The sequence below is a fragment of the Theropithecus gelada genome, chromosome 18, assembly GCF_003255815.1.
Source record: "Theropithecus gelada isolate Dixy chromosome 18, Tgel_1.0, whole genome shotgun sequence".
NCBI lineage: Eukaryota > Metazoa > Chordata > Mammalia > Primates > Cercopithecidae > Theropithecus > Theropithecus gelada.
The window spans coordinates 24,972,451-24,998,608 of NC_037686.1; the positions used below are offsets into that span (position 1 = coordinate 24,972,451).

A 26,158-nucleotide genomic window follows, 5' to 3' on the forward strand; every position below is an offset into this window, starting at 1 on the left:
GAGTTCTTTGTAGGTTCTGGATATTAGCCCTTTGTCAGATGAGTAGATTGCAAAAATGTTCTCCCATTCTGTAGGTTGCCTGTTCACTCTGATGGTAGTTTCTTTTGCTGTGCAGAAGCTCTTTAGTTTAATTAGATCGATGGGCCTATTTTAAAGAATCACCATGTCTGTAGTATGTATTAATTGAGATGTGGCTATGATACAAGATTTCATTTCAGTAAGCCACAATATGTACTTACATATCCTATTTGGAAGGTTTATGTTTTTTCCCCAATGTGTTCTTACAGCTCTTGCTTAGGCACCATCTTCATAACCAACTTTTTAGCTATGTTGGGAAGTTTCTTGCTCACAGCTTATAACAAAAATAGCGATATGGTTTGACTGTGTCCCCACCCAAACCTCACCTTGAATTGTAACTCCCATAATTCCCATGTATTGTGGGAGGGATCCAGTGGGAGATAATTGAATCATGGGCGTGGTTTCCCCCATACTGTTCTCATGGTAGTGAATAAGTCTCACTAGATCTGATGGTTTTATAAGGGGTTGGCCCTCATTCTCTCTTGCTTGCTGCCATGTCAGATTTGCCTTTTACCTTCTGCCATGATTGTGAGGCCTCCCCAGTCACGTGCAACTGTGAGTTCAATACCTTTTTTTTTTTTTCCCTTATAAATTACCCAGTTTGGGGTATGTCTTTATCAGCAGCATGAAAACAGAATAATACAAATAATATTCTAGCTGGTCATTCATTTTACTCATTGTTTGTGAACTTATTTTGATTGTTTTAAAAATTGAACCCACACAAATCAGAGATTTGTCAATGCTGTATATCCTTGGAATTGTAGGCTATATGTTCTGAAGGCAGTTCTAAAGCTGTTAGCAATAGAAGGATACTTAGACCTCATTGTGACTGGGAAATGACTTGCATATATAAGAATATTCAACAGTCACATTACTTAATAATCTCGTGAGTTTTTTGAAATATACATTTGTGAATATGAACATACTCCCCAAGTCTGAAACTTTAAGTTGTCAATTATTTGATTTACTTTAGATTGCTGATTACATGAAGTTTGACTTGGAAAAGAGGCTTATATAAAACAATTTAGCATTGCATTTTAATTTTGTTACATAAACAACATTTTGTTACATAATTTTGTTACATAAACTTGGTTAGTTATGTTACATATTTAATTTTCCTACATGTTATCTTTGAATTTCAACAATTTAAAAACTAAGGTGTTTCAGCTCAATATGAGCTTTCACTTTAGTAACTGTGTAAGCACAATTTGGAGAAGACCACATGGCTTAACATATTGAAGCACTTAAGAGGCCTAACCAAATCAGTTATTTGGCAGGAAATGACCTAAATCTGAAGGTTCATGCATTCTAAAATTCCTACAAATTTGGTTTTTTTTTTTTTTTGAGCAGATCTTGTATTGCTGATGTTTGTGGCTTGTTTTTACCGTGTTCATGTAGAGATGACTATACATTTTTATATTTTTAATTTGATATTACACAGTTTTTAATGTTGAGAGCAAAAAAGCTTAGATATTCCAGGTATTAGTGGTATTAGTTTAATTGGGCCCAATTTTAAGTGGGCTTTAAGTGTTTCTTTTAATTTTTTTTTAACTTTTACATAGTCTGTGGCCGAATTATCTTTCTTTATGTTAAAAGCTTTAGGATAATTGTCTCTTGACCATAAAGTTAGCTTAATTTTGTGCCGTTTATGAACTACACTTCCCTATATTACACTTGGTGTTTGGAATAGGCATCAAGAAAAATCTTGTGTTTGGGTACAGCCTTGTTCCTCACACCACTGGAATTCCCATATAACCCACTTCTAGGGATGCTCTGTGCTCATCAGAGGCCCCCAAATAATTTTTACTGATGAGAATAAATATGACACTGTTGATGAGCTAACCTTGTAGATGGTTGACTCTCAGTTAGGTAAAATCTCTTAAATTTGCCCTAAAATGCAACAAAATCACTCTGCTTGTGAATTTGAATTTTACTGTTATCTCAGTATGGCTTATCCCCCGCTTTTCTTCAAACTCTCTTCATCCTGATTGCTTTGAAATTAGTATTAGGACAGAGAAATATCATTTGAAAAATATGTATTCAAAATATTTAGACCTAAAGGAATCAATACTATGAATGAAATATATAGTTATTACAGACAACACAAAGAATGATCACTTTGTTATTTTCTACAAAAGTTTCTATATACTGATCCTCAAATTATTCACAAATTACATGCTCCCCAAGGACAGAAATTGTATCCAATCATCTTTATATTTTAGAACCTAGTCTGGTGCATGGTCTTTTGTAGGTATTTAGTATAGATTTGCTGAATTGAATCATAATTATTATTAACAAATACAAGAAAGAATAGTAACTTGGATCTTGTTTTTGTTGTTGTTGTTGTTGTTGTTGTTTTGTCAGTGTCTTTCTTTTTTCTTTTTTCCTTTTTGAGATGGAGTCTTGCTCTGTCACCCAGGCTGGAGTGCAGTGGCGTGATCTCGGCTCACTGCAAGCTCCGCCTCCCGGGTTCACCCCATTCTCCTGCCTCAGCCTCCCGAACAGCTGGGACTACAGGCACCTGCCACCATGCCTGGCTAATTTTTTTGTATTTTCAGTAGAGACAGGGTTTCACCGCATTAGCCAGGATGGTGTCGATCTCCTGACCTCGTGATCCACCCACCTCAGCCTCCCAAAGAGTGTCTTTCTTTTATCTATTATAATGTCTCCAGGGAATGACTAAATGGTTGAGACACTGAGGTTGGAGGAACATAAGAAAAGGGCCACTCTTCTTTGGTATAGCCGAGGGGGACTTATAAAGAAGATTTTTATAGAGGTTTGTACAACCAGAATCATAACAATAACAAGGCAGTCATGATCAGAAATTGCTAGCTTTGAGAAAACAACAAGATGTGTAATGGCCAGATCATAGAATATGCATTAACTCTAAGAAACTGCAAAATATTTTCTACAGTGGTTGTACCATTTTATATTCCCAAAAGCAGTGTATGAGAGTTTTAGTTTCTTACCATCCTAGCCAACTTTCAATACGATCAGTATTTTAATTGTAGCCATTCAGATAGGTGTGTAGTGGTATCTCATTGTGGTTTTAATTTGCCTTTCATAAATGACCAGTGCTGTTGAGCAGCTTTTCATCTACTTATTTGCCATTTGTATATCTTCTTTGGTGAATTGTCTATTCAAATCTTTTGCCCTTTTCTTTTTATGAGTATTTACCTAATATTGAGTTTTGAAAGTTTTTTTTTTTTAACATTTATATTCTGGATACAAGTCCTTTATCAGATATATTCCTTACAAATATTTTCTTCCTATATGTGACTGGTCTTTTCATTTCCTTAACAGGGTCTTTAGAAGATCAGAAGTTTTACATTTTGATAAAATCCAATTTATTATTTTATTCTTGTGCTTTCGGTGCTGTACATAAGAAATCTTTGCCAATCCAAGTTCATAAAGGTATTCTTCCCCTAAAATCTAGACGTTTTATAATTTTAGATTCTACGTTTAGGATTATGATTAATTTTGAGTTAATTTTTGCATATTGTCCAAGGTAATGGTGAAATTTTATTTATTTTCACATAGATATGTAATTTTAACGGTCACTAAGTTGTCTTTGCAGCATTGTAAAAATATCAGTTTTTCACAAATGTGGGCTTATTTTATATCCCCTATTTTGTTCTATTCATCTATTGATACATTTTGATCCAATGCCTCATTTTTTTGGTTACTGTAACTTATAATGAATTTTGAAATTAGGTATTGTAAGTCCTTTAACTTTGTACTTCCTTTACAATATTGTTTTGACTATTCTATGTCCTTTCCATTTCCCTGTGGGTTTTAAAACAAACTTTTCAATTGTTATGAAAAAATGTCTTGGAATTTCCATTCAGATTGTGTTGAATCTTTAGATCGATTTGGGTAAAACTGGCACTTTAACAATATTGAATCTTCTGACTCAGAAACGAGGTACATCTCGATTTATTCAGGACTCCTTTAATTTCTCTCGGAAATGTAGTTTTCTTTTGTGGCACTGAAGTATAAATTACTTCACATTTTTGATGTTATTGTATAGGCATTGTTTTCTCAGCTTCAATATCCAATCATTGTTAGTGTCTACATATATATGTGTATAAATATATAGCATATTGATGCTATATTATGCAAACTTACTAAGCTCACTTGTTAGCTTATCAGCTTCTTTGCAGACTTAATTACATTTTCTATATGGATAGGCATGTTATCTGCTAATAATGACCATTTTACTTCTTTGCAATCTAGATGCAAGTGATATTATATCATTTCAAAAACAGTATAAAACCAGATAATAATACATTTATTCTCCATTGGTTTCATGCAATTGCCATACTTTTTACTTACATATATTTTATAAACTATTCAATATATAGTCATTCGTTGCTTAAACAATTGTCATTTAAAGGTGTTTTAAAAATAAGAAAATAATCACACATTTCTTCACGACATTATCATTTTGGAGCTGATCATTCCCTTCAGGAGACCTGTATTTCTATCTAGTGTCATTTTCTCCTTCCTGAAAGACTTCATTGAACATTTCTTGTAGTGCAGGTCTGCTGGTGATGACTATTTTCAACTTTTGTATGTCGGCAAAAGTCTTCATTTTGCCTTATTTTGAAAGATACTTTACTGTGTATAAAATGCTAGAATGACTTTCCCTCCCCATTACTTTAAATATGTTACTCCACTCCCTTCTCATTTGCATAGTTACTTATGAGAAATCTGCTGTTAACCTTCTCTTTGTTTGTCTGCACATTACATGTCTATTTTTATCTGGCTCTTCTAGAACTTTTTCTCTGTATCACTGGTTTTGAGTAATCTGATTATGATATACCTTGGTATAGTTTCTTACATATCTTGAGGTTGGGGTTTCTGGAGATTTCTGTTTCTTTGTTTATAGTTTAGTTTATAGATGAAAAAATTAACCATGATGTTTTCAAATATTTTCCTGTTCTCTCCTTATTTTCTTCTCTTTCATAGACTGAAGTGTCACATTGATTAGGTTGACTGATGACGTTTTACAGCTAACTGGTACTCTTCATTTTTAAAACTATTTCTTTCTTTCATTTTGGACAGTTTCTATTGCTGTGTCTTCAAATTCACCAGTCTTTTTTGTTAGGCAATATTAAATCTGCCATTAATATTTTTCTATGTATTTTTCATCTCAGGCATAGTAAGCTTTATTTCTAGAAGTTCAGTTGGGTGCTTTTTATATCTTTAATGTCTCTATTTAATTTATAAACATATGGGATACTGTTATAACTGTTTGATGTATTTGTTTCCTAATTTTAACTTCTTTATCAGTTCTGTGTCAGTCTTAATTGATTGGTTTTTCTCTCCTAATTGGTTGTACTTTTCTGGGTTTTTTTGCAGGCCCGGATCTGATATTTCCTTGGATGCCATACACTGTGCATTTTACCTTCCTTGGTGCTGGATATTTTCATATTCCTAGATATAGTTTTGAGATTTGTTGTGGCATGCAGTGAGGTTACTTGAAAATAGTTTGATCCTTTTAAGCCTTGCTTTCAAGATTGTTAGGTGGGAATAGAATTATGTTAGCCTAGAGCTAATTAATCCTTACCACTGAGGCAAGACTTTTCTGAGGATTCTACCCAACTCTCCACAAATCATGAGCTTTTTTATCCTTTCAGATAGAAACAGGTCATATGTAACAACCAGATACTATTTCCACAATATTTTGGATGACTCTTTTCATGGGTAGAAAACTTGGGTAGTTTTCCTAGAAGCATTTGCTGCTCAAAGGGTTATCCAAGGGAGACTTCTGCAAACCTCCAGAGAGTCTCTGCAAGGCTTTCATCCCTGATACTGTGTCCTGTAAATTCTAGCTGCCTTTTTCTCCTTGAATTCTCAGCTCCATTTACTCAATTCACATAATTTGCTGGACTCTGCCTCTATTCTTCCCACCTACATCATAATTTGTAAAGTCACTCAAGGCAGCAAGATAGGATAATTGTAGGATTCACCTTGTTTGTTTCATTTCTTTGTGGGATCACTCATTTCTTAATCGATGACCAATGGCTTGAAAACTATTGTTCCATATACTTTTTTCAATGATTGGTTATTTTAGGCAGGAGGGTAAATATGACTCTGGTTACTTAATTTTGGCTGGATATGGATGTCTCATTTGATTTTGTTTACTTTCAGTAGTACTTTTAAAAACATTTTCTGGTTTCCAACAGTTACAGTTACCCAACAGTTTCCAACTGTTACTGTTACAGTTACAGAAACTGGTGATATTGCGTCTGGAATTGGTTCCTTCCAGTGGATTCTTGGTCTTGCACACTTCAAGAATGAAGCCACAGACCCTCGTGGTGAGTGTTAGACTCTTAAAGATGGTGCGTCTGGAGTTTGTTCCTTCAGATGTTCCGACATATCCAGAGTTTCTTTCTTTTGGTGGGTTCGTGGTCTTGCTGACTTCAGAAGTGAAGTTGCAGACCTTTGCGGTGAGTGTTGCAGCTCTTAAAGGTGGTGTGTCTGGAGTTGCTTGTTCCTCCCAGTGGGTTTGTGGTCTCGCTGACTTCAGGATTGAAGCCACAGACCCTCGCAGTGAGTGTCACAGCTTATAAAGGTAGTGCGGACCCAAAGAGTGAGCAGCAACAAGATTTATTGTGAAGAGCGAAAGAGGAAAGCTTCTACAGTGTGGAAGGGGACCTGAGTGGGTTGCTGCTGCTGGCTTTGGTGGGCAGCTTTTGGTCCCTTATTTGGTCCCACCCACATCCTGCTGATTGGTCCATTTTACAGAGAGCTGATTGGTCCATTTTACAGAGTGCGGATTGGTGCGTTTACAATCCTTTAGCTAGACATAGAGTGCTGATCGGTGCGTTTTTACAGAGTGCTGATTGGTGTGTTTACAATCCTTTAGGTAGACACAGAGTGCTGATTGGTGCATTTTTACAGAGTGCTGATTGGTGCATTTACAATCCTTTAGCTAGACAGAAAAGTTCTCCAAGTCCCCACTCGACCCAGGCAGTCCAGCTGGCTTCACCTCTCAATCTCCCCTCTAAACAGGGCACCTCAACTGCTGTTGGGAATTGGGTGATGACCACTCTAGCTACTTCCTGGTGGATAGGAGCAAAGAAGGGGCCCTACAGTTGTAGTGTCCTCCAGAGGGGAACTCTTTAGTCCAGTGAAAGGGCTAGCGGGTGGGTCCAGGGGTCCTCAGTAGAAGTTGTTAGTTGAGCTCATTTGGGGTTCCATTTGTAAGACCATCTGTAGCTTGATGGACTCAATCCTAGAGGAAACAAATTTGACAAGGAGGTTAAAAATACAGGGCCTGAAGGCGAGTAATAGCAATATGACTGCCAAGGGACCTAGAAAGGGGAGAAGCCATGTTGCCCAACTCCAGAGGTGGTATAAGAGTTTGAAAGGCATTGTCTGATTTCAGAAGCCTTTTCCTGTAAATGCTGGGTGGCATCTCTTACTATCCCTGACTGGTTAGTGTAAAAACAACACTCTTCCCCTAAGAAGTTGCAGAGTCCTCCTTTCTCAGCAGTGAGGAGGTCTAGGCCTTGGTGGTTTTGGAGAGTCACTGCTGCCAAAGAGTCTATTTGGGATTATAGAGTAAGGATAGATTTCATTATTTCTTGCAAACTGTCTGAGAAATCCTTTGAGAGTGTGTGGTAGTAGGATAATACATGTTACACTGTTAACTTTTAGCAAAGTTTACTTTTGTTGAAAACCTTGTAAGTTTGGGATTTTAATTTTTCTTTGCTATTAATAAAACCTCTTTCAGTCCATATTAACTAAGAATTGGTATAGATGGCTCCTTCCTGATTCTGAAAGTACTTTAAGGTTTGGCTGAGTGCAAACAACTTGTACATTTGAGCAGACCAATTATCAAGCAATTTCCCTAACTTTGCTTCCTTATCACTTACTGAATACCCATTGTGTGTTTTTTCCTTAATCACCCAGGAAGAACCATCTATCATCCTGTCCTGAAGGGAGTTCCTCCTAGTTCTGGTTTGACCTTTGTATGGTAATCAGTTAAGATTTAGATCCCCTGTTAGGAAACCTGCTGGGTTAAGGATTTTTGAGAAAAAGGCTATAGGTTGTCAGTGGCCTCAGTGCTTTCAGGCTACGTCCATGTTTACACTGACAAGGTGGTATTGGAGTGTTATAGGGTTACGGAGAAGACCTTCAGTGATCAATTATAGGTTTTAAATTTACCCTGGCTTTTAAAGGAATAGGGTACCCTGTTTTTTCTTTACTACTACTATCTGTCTTTCTCTTTGACTTCTTCTTTGTCTCTCTCTTTCTGACTCCCTCTTTGTCTGTCTCTTCCTCTGACTTTCTGTATCTCTCTTTCTCTCTCTGACTACCTCTTTGTCTCTTTCTCTTTCTCTCTGTCTCTTTGACTTTCTCTTTCTCTCTCTCTCTCTTTGCCAGCCACTTATGCTGTTGTTGCCACCTCCTTGGGTTTTTACACTGTATGCAATAACTCCATGGTTTCCTTGTGATATTTAAGGGGGGTCCCCCAGACGTTAGGAACTCCCTTTCTTTCCATATTGCAGCAGGGGCATGTAGGATTAGATAAGCACACTTACTATCTGTAGCAAAGTCTTCCAATTACAACTGAGGAGGTGGGAGTAATACCTGTTTACAGGCCGTCCCAGGATTCCTTGGATGGTAATGGGCCTTGAGGACGGCTGTCCGGGACAGCAGATTAACACTAAGAAAGCCGCACTAGTGTCCAGGAGGAAGTCAATTTCCTGTCCCTCAATGGTTAAATGTACCCAGGGCTCAGTGAGGGTGATGACATGAGCTGACGCTTGCCCCAGGCACCCTCGGTCCTGCTGTTGGATCATCTGGTTGGGGGCTTCTGGCTCAGAGAACCTTTGCCCTCTGGGGCAGTGTGCCTTCCAGTGATTGCCTCGGCATAGTGGACATGGATGAGGGGGTGGCTTGTTTCTTGTTGGACAGTCTTTTTTAAAGTGTACTTGTAAACCACACTGATAACAAGCCCTGCCAGGTGACTGGCCTGCTCCATTTTCTGTCCCCTCTGAACCACCAAGGTTTGTTTGTCTGAGGGCCATGACAAAGGCTGCAGCCTTTCTCTGATCTCACTTTTCCTTTTGGGCCTGTTCTTCTTGGTCCTTATTATAGAACACCAAGGTTGCTAGGTTTAATAATGCCTCCAGATTTTGTTCAGGGCCCAGGGCTCACTTTTGGAGTTTTCTCCTAATATCTGTGGCTGATTGAGTAATAAACTTATCTTTTAGAATCAATTGACCCTTGAGTGAATTGAGTGACAGGGGCATATATTTTCTTAAGGCCTCCCATAGCCAATCAAGGAAGGTGAAGGATTTTCTTCCTTTCCCTGAGTTATGGTGGACATCACTGAATAATTCATGGGCTTTTTCCTAATTCTCCTCAGTCCTCTAGAATGTAGGTGAACAGGTGTTTGTGACTCCAGTCCCCATGATCCGAGTCAAGGTCCCAGTGGGGATCCATACTAGGGATGGCTTGCTGACTGGTAGGGAATTTGTCCCTTTCTTCATCTGTCATTCTATCATTTATGTGACTAAGATACCAGGTATCTCCAAACTGTCAGGCTGCAGCTAAAGCCACATTCTTCTCATTAAAGGCCAGGGTTTGATCTAACAATAGCATGACATCTCTCCAAGTGAGATTGAAGGTTTGCCATAGACTCTGTAGGACATCTTTATACCTATCAGGAATATCTGAAAGCTTCCCCAGGTCTGCCTTGATCTGCTTTAAGTCAGAGAGGGAGAAGGGGATGTGTAACTGGGTTGGGCCAAATTCCCCTCCCCGTATGGCTTGAAGGGGACATAAATGATAGCCCAGAGGGGTTTGTGGTCCTTTGGAGATTTAGTTGCTTGTTTCCTTCTGGGTGGGAGACATTAGAGGAGGCTTATCATTAATAGGAAGGGGAGCTATAGGGAGGCTAAGATATGGGGGTAAGCTGAGAGGTCCTCTTGTGGGAAGTAAATTGCAAGCTTTGCATAGTTGTGGATTCTCCTTCAATAAAAAAAAAGCTTGGGGTATTTCACTCCATTTGCCTTCCCTCTTACAGAAAAGGTCAAGCTGCAGGATAGTATTATAATTTATACTTCCTTCAGGTGGCCATTTTTCTCCATCAGATAGAGAATATTGGGGCCAAGCCACAATGCAGAAAAAAAAATGATCTGCCTCTTTTACAGGGTTTGTGGGTCAAATTGGTCCCAATGGCTTAGGATGCATTTCAAGGATAAGCCTGTAGATGCCTGAGTGTTTCCCATCTGAAAGACAAAACCAGCCATGGTTTTGGTTTGTTTGTTCCCCACCCCCACCCAAGAACCCGCAACGGTCCCTGGACCCTGCTGATCAGAATAGTTACGCTCACCGATGCAGCAGCAGAAACACATCTTTCCCAAGAACCTGCAATGGTCCCTGGACCCTGCTGATCAGAATAGTTGCACTCACCAACGCAGCAGCAGAAACACCTCTTTCCCAAGAACCTGCAATGGTCCCTGGACCCTGCTGATCAGAATAGTTGCGCTCACTGATGCAGCAGCAGAAACACTAGTTTTCCTCCTAAACCACAAAGAGGACCAAGGAAGCTCAGATTTAGTGGCCCTTACCAACACATTCTTGAAAACCTGCACCCTTGCTTGTCCTCCTAGACCACAAAGAGGACCAAGAAAAATCAGATTTAGTGGCCCTTACTGATGCATTCTCAAAAACCTGTTAAGAGTCCTAAGCATTGTCCTGTTAGTATTGGGAATTTACCCCTGTCCTATAAAGATGTTATGCCCCAAAAATGAAGTGGAGGGTCATACCCTGAGGGAGGAAAGGGATCTGATCTCCAGAGTTGGAAGAGTGATGCTTTTTGTCCTCACTTATATGAATAGGAAAGATATCATTTCTGAGGCTCCCAATATCCTAGCTTCAGGAATAGCTTTTGTTAGGCCTGCTAGTCTGAGTAGGGATCCTAAAATTCCAGATAGTCCCCTGCACTGATGGGGCTTTGGGCAAAAATTATGTCTGATTGGTAAGCCTGGGTGCCTAAAGAAGGTAACAGAGTCCTGAAGTTTATACTAGAAATCATTCTTATAGGAGAAACTAGAAAAGCACCAGAGACAGGGAGTGGTTTTTAGAAGCAGGACTAGCCTTGGAGAAGAGAAGTGAGAGGAAGTTTGTCTGACAAGCATTAAGACCCAGGAGGGAAGGGTCAGGATAGATAGGACAGGTGACATGACTTGGAGAGTTCCGCTCATGGCCGCAGGGTCAACCAAGTTATTGTCAGGACCCTGGAGCTGAATGGCTTTCCTCTCTGTCGACCCTTGACTCAGCCCAGAAGTATAGGAAAAGCAGAAGCTGGTTCCAGGCAAACCAACGCTCCCAACTTTGAAGAGTCAGGGGTTGTTAGAGAGCCCTTTCCCAAAAAGCCTGACACTCGTGTCTTTAGTCTGGCAGCCGTACTAGTCACTTTTAACTGGCCGAAAGGTGACTGGTATTTAGCCCCTGAATTCTAAGGAAAAATAGGGCAGAATAGCAAGCAAAAGGGGTCTGATGGTACTCACTGCTTAGTGATTGTCCCTTTGTGGTCACCAAAATGTGTCTGGAATTGGTTCCTTCCGGTGGGTTTTTGGTCTCACTGACTTCAAGAATGAAGCCGCAGATCCTCTCAGTGAGTGTTACAGCTCTTAAAGATGGTGTGTCCAGAGTTTTTTCCTTCAGATGTTCAGATGTGTCCAGAGTTTCTTCCTTCTGATGGGTTTGTGGTTTTTCTGACTTCAGAAGTGAAGCCGCAGACCTTTGCAGTGAGTGTTGCAGCTCTTAAAGGTGGCATGTCCGGAGTTGTTTGTTCCTCCTGGTGGGTTCGTGGTCTCACTGACTTCAAGATTGAAGCCACAGACCCTCGCAGTGAATGTTACAGCTCATAAAGGTAGTGCGGACCCAAAGAGTGAGCAGCAACCAGATTTATTGTGAAGAGCAAAAGACCAAAGCTTCCACAGAGTGGAAGGGGACCCAAGCAGGTTGCCACTGCTGGCTTGGGTGGCCAGTTTTTAGTTCCTTATTTGGCCCCGCCCACATCCTGTTGATTGGTCCATTTTACAGAGAGCTGATTGGTCCATTTTATAGAGTACTGATAGGTGCGTTTTACAGAGTGCTGATTGGTGCGTTTTTACAGAGTGCTGATTGGTGCGTTTACAACCTTTTGGCTAGACGCAGAGTGCTGATTGGTGCATTTTTACAGAGTGCTGATTGGTGCATTTACAATCCTTTAGCTACACAGAAAAGTTCTCCAAGTCCCCATTTGACCCAGGAAGTCCAGCTGGCTTCACCTCTCAATATGGCTGTGTGGGGCCTCAGTGTGTGAGTTCCTTACAACTTCAGCTACTAGAAGTTAGTAATAGGCCCAGTTAACAGGCAAGATTAAACTTTAGATAAAAAAAAGTATTTTTAGTAATTTTAGGAAAATATTGGAGACATACCACTTCAAAGGAAGAATATAAAAGGGTAAAAAATTAATCTATAATACTTAGGCATAATTGTCATCAACATAGAGTTTTAGATTTCTAGAGCTAATACCTTTTCCTATGGTACAGCTGAGTACCTTCCCCACAATGTCAGTTACCACTCATATGCTAATATCTTCTAACATATTTTTTTCTAGCCCAGGAGTATTTTCTTAGTACAAGACTCATAATCTACTATACATTTCTCTAGAATTCCATTTTGTAAAGGCACCTCAATTTCCCTCTATTTCAAGCTTGAAAACAGTTACTTGTCAATGACCACCCTTTCTTTCCTTCTGGATTACTTATCATGATATTCTTATGCTTTTACAGATTTGTATATAATTTTCTGCATTCAACTAGGATAGCTTTCCTATACTCAACCCTTACAAAATGATACCTTGTTCCCACAAGTTCATAGAAATCTTGGTGTATATTAGTTTAATTAACTTGTGAATAGTATTATGCCTTTCCCCAGATTCCTATGAATTCCTGGAGTGCTTATAATCCTATTGTCCCCTCTAACTATAATGTAGCTCCATTCTCTGCTGAATTGGTTTTGTTTGCATATCCTTTTCCCACATTGAATGTGAGAGTCTGTGCCCCACCATGTCATCCATGACACAGAATTTATCTCCTCAATTTTTACCATAAAGACCACCCTGAAGGGTTTATGTATGGCAACAGAAATTAGTAAAGATTCAGAGATTAGGATAGTGGTGGTGAATTATATCATCACAATACAAAGTGTTTATTAAACATCTTTGTTCTCAAACTATCCTTTAAATATTTATGCCAACTTAGGTGCAACCTTCCACTATATTGGTCCACTACCTCACTCTGCCCTTGAGGAATTCTCTACTAATTCCCTTCATACAGCAAGTCAGTAATTAATTATGAGAGTTTTGTCTATTGTTCTCTCTCCTTCTTGCACATTCTGCCTAAGTTGTCTGTTAAGGTGTTTCTCAATCTCTAATCAAAAACAGTCTCTGCTTAGAGAAATGCAGTGTTACATATTATAGTATTTTTCCTTTTCTTAATTTCATAAAACTGGAAACATGTCTTTGAAATCACTGCAATTTTAAAGTTATTATTGATATTACAGTGAAAATATATGAAAAACTTTTGTAATCCAAAAGAGATTGAGGAAAATCAAATGTACTTGGATACACCTAAAATTCATAGTTGAAAATAATTTATTTTATTCATTTAAAACTTTTGTCTTAGAAAACTATGTTTTCCTTGAAAGGGGAAAATAAGCAATTTTTCCCTATATATTAAAGAAAAAAATCAGAGATCATGAAAAATCAGAGCAATTGTTAAACATGAAAATATAATTCATCTTAATGATTTTGTGACTTAACTTCTTCACTAGTGAAAATCCAACTAAAATGTTGCTGCACATCATGAGAGAGACCAGTATCAATTAGTCTATTAAAATTATCATGGGACTATTGTAATAAAATCAGTTGTTATATTATATAGAATATCTGAAGAAAACATGAAAAGTTTCTTAAGAAATATTTCATGGGTTTCATATACATTAGAAAGAAAACTAGTATCATTTTATACAAGATAAAAACATTATTTGCATCAATTTAGAGTTGATTTTAATAAAATAAATTTATAGCATAAGTTATATGTAATAATTACTGAAAAATTAATTTCAGGAACAGAAATAAAGTTTTTACACACATATTATCTGCATAACTTGGGTTCAGTGGTTTTTAAGTTTTTGCAGAAGTAAAAGACGTTGACAAAGTACTCCATACTATCAAATATTTAAATACAATTTCAAAGTTACATGGAGGGTGTCTTGAAAATTAAAAACTGACAGAAGGCTTCATAATTAGTGTCTTATAAATAATTGAATTTGTATGTATTAGGAACTATTAATGATTATATGTCTCTACATTCTTCAGAGATTGTTTACAATATAATAAAACTAATTCTGATATATTATTTAAAATAATTTAAATTTTAAAGGAAGTTTGCAAAGTGTCATTGGGGCAAACAAGATTTTGCTAAATATATTAGTATTATCTTTTATAGAAATAAAATGGTTTGGTATATGGGAAGTGTAAAAGTATCACTTTCTGAATTGTTGGCAGAATATAACATTTCATTAGTTATGTAAGATATCCAACTAAAGGACCTAAAAGTAACTCTTAATAAAATGATTTACTGTACTTTGTTGTTTTTAATAATTATTTTTGCCCTACATAATGCAAATGCATATTTTCTGTTATTTATTTAGTTTTTGATCTTTCTAATGTGGAACCATTATATCTCCAAATACTACAGATGTATTTGTTTGGTCAAAAGAAAAAAAAATAGTCTGCGAAATTAGACTTATTTTTCTGGCCAGGAGCAATTGTTTTATAATTTATTCATCAATTTATTCTTTTTTAACTCAGTTAATACCTATGTTAACCTATGCTTGAAGGTAATATGCTGGTATGTAATCCTACTGAAATAATTCTGCCTTAAGGGATAATCTGGAGATATCATAGGAGCATCCCTTTTTATTATTATACATTTAATAGTTTAACTTGTATTTGTTCCTTCTCATGCTGCTGTGAAGAAATACCCCAAACTGGGTAATTTATAAAGAAAAGAGGTTTAATTGACTCGCAGTTCCACATAGCTGTTGGGGCTTCAGGAGACTTGCATTCATGGTGGAAGGCACCTCTTCACAGGGTGGCAAGAGAGAGAACGAGTGCCAAAGAAAGGGGGAAGCCCCTTATAAAACCATGAGATCTTGTGAAAACTTACTCATTATCATGAGAATAGCATGTGGGGAGCTGCCACCAGGTTCCTCTCCCAACACATGAGGATTATAGGATTATAATTTGAGATTTGGGTTGGGACACAAAGCCAAACCATATCATTCTGCCCTGGCTCCTCCCAAATCTCATGTCCTCACATTTCAAAACACAATCATGCCTTTCCAACAGTCCACTAAAGTCTTAACTCTTTTCAGCATTAACCCAAATGTTCAAGTCCAAAGTCTCATCTGAGACAAGGCAAGTCCTTTTGACCTATGAGGCTGCAAAATCAAAAGCAAGTTAGTTAATTCCTAGATACAATGGGGGTACAGGCATTGGGTTAACACACCCATTCCAGATGGGACAAATTGGCCAAAACAAAAGGGCTACAAGCCCCATGCAATTCCAAAATCCAATGGGGCAGTCATTAAACCTTAAAGTTTCAAATGATCTCCCTTTACTCCATGTCTCACATCCAGGTCACACTGATGCAAGAGGTGGGTTCCCACAGCCTTGGGGAGGTCTGCCCCTATGGCTATGCAGGGTACAGCCCCCCTCCCAGCAGCTTTTATGAACTGCCATGGACTTTTTCAGGCATATGCTGCAAGCTATCGGTGAATCTACCATTCTGGGGTCTGAAGGACAGTGGCCCTCTCCTCACAGCTCCACTAGGCAGTGCTCTAGTGGGGCCTCTGTGTGCACTACAACTTCACATTTCCCTTCCGCACTGCCCTAGCAGAGGTTCTCCAAGAGGGCTCTGCCCCTGCAGTAAACTTCTGCCTGAACATACAGGTATTTCCATATATTTGAAATCTAGGCGGAAGTTTCCAAACCTCAATTTTTGACTTCTGTGCACCTGCAGGCCCAACACCATGTGTAGGTCACCAAGGCTTTGGGTTTGCACGCTCTGAAGCAATGCCCTGAGCTGTATCTTTGTCCCTTTTAGCTACAGCTGGAGCTGAAGCAGGTGGGCAACAGGACACCATGTTCTTTCTATGTGGCCACATAGAACAGGGGGGCCCTGTTCTATGAAACCATTCTTCCCTCCTAGGCCTCCAGGCCTGTGATGGGAGGGGCTGCTCTGAAGGTCTCTGACCTGCCCTGGAGACATTTTCCCCATTGTCTTGGTGAATAACATTTGGCTCTTCATTACTTATGCAAATTTCTGAAGTAGGTTTGAATTTCTCCCCAGGGAATGTGTTTTTATTTTCTATGACATTGTCAGGCTGCAAATTTTACAAATTTTTATGCTCTGTCACCTCTTGAACACTTTGCCACTTAGAAGTTTCTTCCACCAGATACCCTAAATCATTTCTCTCAAGTTCAAAGTTCCACAGATTTCCAGGCCAGAGGCAAAATGCTGCCAGTCTCTTTGCTAAAGCACATAACAAGAATGACCTTTGCACCAGTTCCTAACAAATTCCTCATCTCCATCTGAGACCACCTCAGACTGGACTTCATTGTCTATATCACTATCAGCATTTTGGTCCAAGCCATTTGACAAGTCTACAGGAATTTCCAAACTTTCCCACAACTTCCTTCTTCTGAGCCCTCCAAGTCTCAGGAATTTCCAAACTTTCCACATTTTCCTATCTTCTTCTGAGCCTTCCAAACTGTTCCAACCTCTTCCTGTTACCAAGTTCCAAAGTCAATTCCACATTTTAAGGTATCTTTATAACAGCACCCCACTCTCTGCAGTACCAATTTACTGTAGTAGCCTGTTCTCTTATTGTTATGAAGATATACCCGAGACTGGGTAGTTTATAAAGAAGAGAGTTTTCATTGACTCACAGTTCTGCATGGTTGGGGTGCCTCAGGAGACTTACAATCATGGTGAAAGGCGCCTCTTCACAGGGAGGCAAGACAGAGAATGAGTGCCAAATGAAGGGGGAAGCCCCTTATAAAACCACTAGATCTTGTGAGAACTCACTTACTATCATGAGAACAGCATGGGGGAACTGGCCCTGTGATTCAATGATCTCTACTGGGTCTCTCCCATAACATGTGGGGATTATGGGATTATAATTCAAGATGAAATTTGGGTGGGGACACAAAGCCAGACCACATCAAACTGATCACATTCAATATTTTCTGCATCTATCAGTTGGCTTGGTTGGTTAAGCCACAGTAGTAATGGGCTTTAGCCCAACCATAGGCTTGATTTCTTTAGGCAACAAATAATATTTTCTTATAGTGACAAACTATCTTATGTCTAGAGACTTCATCAATATTCAGTATCGGGCTGTCTTGCAAATATAGCCTGTGTATTTCTTACCATTGGTGAACTGTAGGTTCTTAATAATAATAATAATAATAATAATAATATAGGACAAACATCCCATTCCTGAACTCATCTTTGACACTCAAAAAGTAATTGGTTACCAAAGTTAAACATGATGAACAGAAATGTTCTTTTAGAAATGTTACACTTAATAACAAAAGAAGGAATCCCATTTAGCTCATACACACCTAGATACTTTTTCTTCTTTTCTCTTATAAAACAGTGTTGTGACACAATTTTTCACTGTTAATTTCTGCAGCCTTGACATTGTTTTTCAATGGACTTCCTTATTTTGGCTTTGTTACTATATATTTACTTGTAAATAATAACTTGAATAAGGGCAAAATGATAGCAGAAGCTTTCTTTACATTCAGACTTCTAGAGATGTTAATGCATAAGCTTCCTTTTACATATATCTCATGACTTTTTGAATTCATAGAATTTCTTGATTTTTTTTTTTCCTAGCCTTACAGGCAGATTGGAAGCAGAAAAATTAATACACAAGAGAGCTTTCAAATATGATTTTAAGCAGTAGGGTGTCCATACTTGCCTTAAAAAATGCACTGACTCTTGGGTATGTTTTATAAAAAAAGTTCTTCAAGTGTGAATAAATGAAATCTGATTATTTTCCTAATGCTGCCCTGGTTCATTTTTTTCACTAATTAACTCAATACCAGATTGTTTCCTGAATACTATCTCAGGTAATCCTTTGATAGAACTGTCCATTTTATTCATCAAATATTTATAGCAAACCTATTAAAACGTATGTCCTATAAGCACTCTACAGGGTATGATGCTGAATAAATCATGAGCCCTTCTTATAAGGATTTTAGAGACTTCTGCAGAAGATATGTATATACCATATATACATGTTGTAGGTATATATCATAAAATGTAATATGTATATATTTGCATGTATTTCAAATAATATGCATTTTACATTGTATTTGGTTCTATTTTGAATATAAAGCTGAATATGGTATTGTTTTTAGGGTTCCATTCCATCTGAGGAAAGAAATTCAAGCTGTTACAACTCAATACATCAATTACCATGGTAGAAGTATGAAAAAACAATGCCTGGACATATAGAAGCAGGAAGAATATTCTCTCTTTTTATGAGATAAGAGAGTTGAAGGTACACAGAGAGAATTGGGAGGTAGTGATGGAAATGACTTCAAAGGAACAGGAAGCAGTATCAGAGTCCCCAGGAGCAAAAGAGATATCTGTCTCCTTTCACATTTTATCTCTTTCCTCAAACAAGTAGTGTTAAAAATTTTTGTTTAATAAAAAAGGAGGGAAAAAAAGAACGAATGTTGTAAGACAGTGTTTTGTTGAATTTCCAAGCCAGGATTCATGGAAAGGTAAAAGAAATATTTATGTTAGAAACTAAATGCTATATCCACTTAAAAAAAAAAAAAGTCTTGCCTTTCATACTCCTTTGCTATCTCTCAAATACCCTTCTTTATCTCCTTTATTCACTTTATCTTCTTTATTCACTTCAGGATGCTAGCTGTCCAAGCTGAATTCCTGCAAAAGCACCTTAATCAATGTCCTCCCTTGGAGTCATGAAACCTCTACTCCATTTCCATCCCCTTCAGCTCCCCATCCAAGCTTCTACTTTCCACATATCAGTCTAAGCAATCTTTTTAAACTCAAATGTTATAATCTCCCTCTTTTTCTTTACATCAATTTCCACTCCTCTCCTTCTTCCCCTGTATCCTCAGGATGAAGTTGAAGCTTCTTGCATGCCACAAAACTATCTGCCGGATTAGGCTCCTGTTATCTCTTCACACTCACCCATAGCTAAAGCCCAACTGTACTCCTATAGAGTCATATGTAGAGAGTTTAATTCCAGTAATGTGTACGTTTCTTTCAGGTCTAGGTTTTAGTACTCTCATTGTCTTTTGCATGGAAAATCTTCCCACCTCTGCCTTTTTCCTTGTCACTGCATTTATCATACTATATTGACATTGCCTCTTAACTGATTTTTTCTATCATAGACTAGAATTTTTTCTTAGCAGGAACTGAATCTGGTTCATTTTTATATCTGTCTGCATCTTTATAAATGCCTACACAGATATTTGATAAATATTTATTAAATTAATGAAAAGTTTCTATTACACACACACACACACTCCCAGATCTTTGTCATGTCTCAGCATATTCAGGATTTTAAGAAATAACTTGTCTGCATGTAACTTGGTAAACTCATTATACATTTCACTTAGCCCTTATAATTTGTGTCTTATGAATTTGCTGTTTGGTTTCTATTCACATTTTCTCAGTGTTACATAATCTCTTTAGTTCAACCAGAATTTGTGTAAGTTTTCACTATCTTAAGGTATTCCAGACTATGTACTACTTAACTGCAAATACAGTCTCTATTCTGCTTTCTAATAAAAGGCTTATATTACTATTTTCCCCCAAGTATCTTTTTAAAATCCATATGCTAGCCATCACAGTCCATTCCTGATGTATATTTAAAAGGTCTTTAGAAAAATTTTGCCTATAACTAACACTACTTTACAGATTTTTTCATTTTGTTGTGCCTGAAAATTGAGTTACATATATTCTTCTACTTTTCTATTTTCAAATTTTACAACTATTTTTAAGTGAGAAAGATAAACAAACAATCAGAATGTTTCTATTTAATGAATCAGATGTGTGGGAGAGGACTTAAATGGCTAAGATGCTGGCCATCCATATATTTATTTTCATGCCTTATATTTCTACATGTGTATGGTAAATTTAAGTGCACTCTGTTGGATTATTTTTCGCAAATTTTAAACTAATTGTTTTTTTTACATAAGTATGAAATACAGCATAAAGGGTTTTCTCTTACAATGATTTAATTCTGGATAATATATCATATCGTATCATACAACCACTTAGTTTAACAGATGCCATGATTGTGACATGTTTTCCATAATAAGTTAAAAACATACAAAATCAAATCCACAAACCTCAGGTTTACTACAGAAAAATCATTTTGCCTCTTCTCCTCTCTGATAATAAATCATGTAAAATTACTGCTGTTAAGTAAGTGGCCTTGGGAAATCACATACACTATTTGAGTTAATTAATTTATCTATAAAATGGGCCTAACAAAATCTTCTTTCCAGGGTTATTTGTGAGGCCCAAGTTAAAATAAGCACAAATTGAAAATATAAAGTGCTGTAGAAACATCAGCCAAGGCAATGATGCTGGAACTCACCGTAGACCCCTGGATGCTGTCTGCATTAGTGCAGCACAGCTTCCTCTCTCCACAAAATGACTACAGAATTCTGCTAACAAGTCATGTGAGATGAGTAACTCCTTATTCATAATATTAGAAAGAGTTATTTTTTTTCTATCTGAACTTTTATAAGGCAAAGAAAAGATGGGGGGAGGCATGAGAAAGCATTTCTGTAGGATCATTCTTATTTAGAATCTTCCAGGATAAATATTTCTAAAGGAAGGAAGGAAAGCTAAAGGGAAAGAGAAGAGATGAAATAAGAGAAAAAGAAGCCATTTTGATACAGTAAAGATAACATTTCATAATCCAACCTCAGCCCTGAATTTTGACTTTTGAATGAATCAGCTGGCTGAGAACTTTTTGATCCAAGACAGGGAAAGATGCCAGCTGGCACCTCTAAAGGCTGAATGCTGAGCTCCTCCTTGTTGTACAAAAAGGTTTTAATAAGAACATGCATTTAATCTATTACAGAAGCAGCAAGGAAGGATCTGATCATGCAGTCTTGTGGTACTTGCTAGAAATCATATGTTTAAAAGCCTAGGAGATAAACATTTTGACATATATGAGGAATTTTGATTTCATGTTTTGCTTACTGCATTGCAGATGTTTTTATTTGTTTGTTTGTTTGCTTTTTGCATCCAAAATGGTGTGATGTTAACATAGCAGCAGAAGGTGGGATCAGTTCTGGAAAATGAAACTATCTTGTTCAAAACACTGTGGGTAACATCTATAGGCATTTGTATCAGGGAAAGTATAGGTCAGGGGCAAACGATGAGAAATATGAACATACTAAAGTACATGTTGTTAATATTGGGGAGCCTTACCTTCATCATTAACTAATTTTAGCCTGTTTACTTAATGCTTCAAATCAATTTTTAACAACATTAGGATATTATAATATTATATGTCAAAATGCAGATTTTGTAAGAAATATGCCCAACAGAGTAAATCAGGATATAGGAGAATGCTGTACATTTTATAATTTTCTACTACACAGTCAAGTTTTCATTCTGGTAGGTCATTTGATTCTCTGCAGGTGGCTATGCCTGCCGCTGAAGACAGAACCCTGAGTCACAAGTATACAAATGAAATACGATTGTCTTTGTGGGTAGCATTGTATGATTTGGAGCAAGACTTTAGGCCTAATATAAAGATCCTTCAAATAAATCATCCAGCTAAGCTTCTGTGGCCCCAAACTCCTAATTTAAAAATGTTGATAAATGAAGTACCTCTTTAGTTAATAAATGAAGTATCTCTTTAGTTATCCTTTGTCAGCAACATTCATTTTAATGGAAAGTGAGTTTACAGGGTTACATGATTGAACTACTGAGCCAAGTCAGTGTTGGCAAATGATGGGCTAAATTATTGATGTTACACACTAATGAATTCTGATGAGAAATAAAACACAGACATTACGTTTGAAGTGGTTCATAATTATTTTTGTACTTTAAAAGCAATTTTATTCTTTTCCAAATCATACTGGTTCTGTAAAACAAAAACATAGTTAGTGATTATACTAAAATTATTGAGTTTGTGGCAAAAAATGCTCTTGCAAGTTTTCATTTCTGTGAAGATAATGTTATTCACACTAGGTTTCTGATTTCCTTATATACTTCTGGGAAAAGATAATTAAATTAAATGTCTAAATTTTAAAACCAGTGTCTTTAAATAAGATAATCTGCCTTGTAACCATGGTTAGCATTCCAATAGATGTGTTTATAAGCTATGATATGTCTATCAACACATTTACTGGAGCTGTGTTGAAATACCATAATTAATTCAAGCAATGCCAAGTACAGAGGGACTCCAGCAGGTTTGTTTTGGTAAAGAGCTTATCTTTAAATGTGTGCCAGAGAATGCAATGTATACTGTAAAATGATAGATGTTTGACAAAGTCAGGGCCTGATGGCAATAATTGAAGCAGGTTCAAACCCTGCTAAGGCACATAGAGTTCTATACATTCTGTAGTCTAGTGACAATGTCCTTTGAGCTTTCCTGACTTAACGGTCCCAACCTGAGACTTTAATTCTGTGAGCTCACTGCCTTCCTTTTTGGTTAAGGGTTGATTTATAGTGGAGTCACTCAAACAAGGGCTCAATCTGAAGCGACCACAGGCTGATTTTTAAGTAAGAGGGATTGTTCACTAAGAGGGATTAAGGGTGGAACTCACAGTTGTCGAAGTGTTAGTCCACAGATTCATCACTTTCTGGTCATGAGTCTCTGGGCCTGTAACTCAGCTCTCTACAGCTCAGTTGCCAAATCCCCCAAATGTGGTAACAAGTTCTCCCATCCTATCTGAGAGGTTTGTTACAATTAGCAAGTCAGATATTGATGAAACTGAAACCTGTTAAGTTAATGTAAGGTAAATTTATGTCTTATATTTGATTGGATTCTAGTTGGTTTTGTCAAGATCATAAGCACTCATTTGGAAAATATTCCCTTTGCCAACTGAGGGATCTGCAGGGGAAAGGAATGAGAAGAGTTTTCAAGTCAAGGTTTGGTCATGTTAGATGAGTTTCTCCTGTTGATAATATGTGCAGTTTCTTACATGAATGAAAATCCAAAGCCTAAGCCTCCTATGTTTAAGAGCCTATGAGACTACTGGATTGAGGTAGGATACGTAGTGCATTGTACTTTAGTTCTCATTTGGTGTACACTTTCTATGAAACAAAAATAAAAATTGAGTCTGGCTTATTTTAACTCTGTAATATGCCATTCTCACATTGTTTTACTGAGTCCTTTTCTCCATTTTTGTAATTTTCTCTTTGTCTATGGTCTGTGATAGACTTGGCACCATTTATGAGAACAAGGCTGCTTCAAGTTTTCATCTTTTTTGAGTTTTCTTTTAAAAATGTATCCTAATTTTTTCTCTCATTATAACTGCACTGTTCATTGTTTTACAATCTTGATACTTTTGGATGAAAAATCATGTGTCTGAGTTAATCTCACATCAAAGCAGCATCATTATATAATGATGATGCTAAGTTGTATGAAAAATACCTACTGGATATGCTCCATTAGTCACTAATTTTCAAACGAAAAGTTCTGTCTTTGAAAAACTCCTCTCCCCCACACCATTGACATGGCTCTTCCACTTGAAAAATGTCCTGCTGGCATAAAGTGAATCAAAAAAATAAAAATGCTGGAGTCTTTTGTTGTTAAGTCTAAGAAAAAATCAGAACACATAAAATGTATGTCTTTCTAATAAAAGTGATCAGAAATAAGTTCATTTTATTTTAAAATCAAGGGAAGAAATACATTTTGGCTTAATATGTCATTTAACAGAAGAAGAAGAATAGATCATTTAATTCATGGAATTTAATCTTGACAAATGTTTCATTAACCTCCTAAAGCTATGTCATATTGATACATTGTGAAATAAATACACTTTCATCTTAGATATCAATATACAAATTGTGTTTATCTTTTGTTTATCCTTAAAGGGAAGGAAAATAGGTGATCCAAGGCTATACTTGTTATCCACAGGCACTCAAGGATGTTGTCAGAATCTTCCAGGTATTTTGAGAGGTGACAGAGTCAGAAAAGTGGTATCATAACCAATGAATAAAAAGCAAAGAATTAGAGAATAAATGGTTAGAAACAGAGTGAGTGGAAACAACTTTGAAGTGAAACAGGAAATTAGAGACTAGATGGGGAGGAAAACACACTCAAAGGGAGATTATGACAACAGTTAATATTGGAAAACAATAAAGTAGATTTGGTTACATCAACAGTCAAGATAAACTTCATTTATTCATTTATTCAACTTTCTTGTCAGGATACCTCCAGGTACTAGTCTAGGTTCTATATGCTAAATGCTAAATTAGGTGCTAATTAAGCAATAAAGATAATCCCTAAATTGGACCCACAGAAATCTGGTCTTGGTCACCTCATTTTGTACTCCTCTCTACCCCTGCCCTATGCTTCACCCATACAGGCCTTCCAATTCTGTCCAAAAAATCGATTCAGCCTGATGCCCCTTGGATTGTCAATTTCATCACCTGGGATTAATCTTGCATGAACTTTCTAATTATGTTCAAGATATTTCCTAATTTTCCTTATAATGAATTTTTTGACCCATATTTACAAGTGTGTAATTTAATTTTCAAATATTTGAGGGATTTTTCAGATATCTTTGTATTATTCATTTATAAAAATTCCATGTTGTCAGAAAACTTATCCTTTACTATTTCGACCATTTTACTTTTATTAATACTTGCTTCATGACCCAGGATATGGTCTACATTTGGAAATGCTTATATGTTACCTATGCATTTTAAAATAATGCTTATGGAGCTATTTGGGATGGACTGTTTTTTAAATGTCAATTAGGTCCAGTTGGTTGATAGTGTTTTTCAAGTCTTCCATATTCTCACTGGTTTTCTGTCTTTATGTTCTATTAACTCCTGAGAGAGGGGTGTTGACATCTCAAACTATAATTATGCATTATTTTGTTTCTACTTTAAGTTTTCTCAATATTTGCTTTATGTATTTTGAACTTTTATTAGATACATACATATTTAGGGTTGTTTATATGTGCTTGAAGAATTCATTCATTCTTTTTATGAAATGTCTCTCTCTATTCCTGATAATATTTCTAGTTGAGAAATTTACCTGATATTAATATAGATTCACCAACCATATTGAGCTTGGTGTTGCATCTTCCATCTTTAAAACTTTCAAGTTACCAGTCTTTTCTTTTGTAAAGTGTGTCACTCACAGACAATTTAAATTGAGTCTTGTATGTTATCTAATGCAGTAGTTCCCAACCTTTTTGACACAAGGGGCTGGTTTCCTGGAAGACAATTTTTCCACAGACAGAGCAGGGAATGGTTGTGGGATGAAACTGTTCCACTTCATATCATCAGGCATTAGATTCTCATAAGGAGCAGACAACCTAGATCCCTTGCGTGTGTAATAGGGTTCCTGCTCCTATGAGAATCTAATGCCACCATTGATCTGACAGCAGGCGGAGCTGTGTGTAATGCTTGCTCCTGGCCGCTCACCTCCTGCTGTGCAGCCCGATTCCTAATAGGCCATGGACTGGTACGCGTCTGCAACCTGGGTGTTGAGGACCCTTGATCTAATGTAATATATACTTTTTAGTGGGGGATTTTAATCAATTTGATATAATTTTTGATGTGCTTGGATTTAGGTCTATTGTTATTTTTCCCATTCTTTTTTCTATTTATTTTTTATTTCTGTTTTTCCTTTACTGCCTTTTTTTTAAGGGTTAATCAAATACTTTTTAGGATTCCATATTAATCCTATCATTGGCTTTTTTTTGTGATATCTCTTAATTTTTAAAGGAGAGTTACAACAT

The 26,158-nt window shown here is 37.0% G+C and overlaps 1 protein-coding gene across 3 annotated transcripts in view; it reads right to left on the reverse strand.

Annotated features, from left to right (window-relative positions):
* Positions 1-26,158, reverse strand: part of CCDC178 (coiled-coil domain containing 178) — a 523,876-nt gene that overhangs the window by 18,622 nt on the left and 479,096 nt on the right. The window contains exon 23 of one of the 3 annotated variants that reach the window (XM_025365269.1): positions 22,107-22,320. The exons of the other annotated variants lie outside the window; for them this stretch is intronic. Coding sequence (XP_025221054.1) covers positions 22,270-22,320 — 51 coding nt within the window. The 3' untranslated portion in view covers positions 22,107-22,269. Of the gene's footprint in view, positions 1-22,106; positions 22,321-26,158 lie in introns of those variants that run through there. 3 annotated transcript variants of the gene reach the window in all.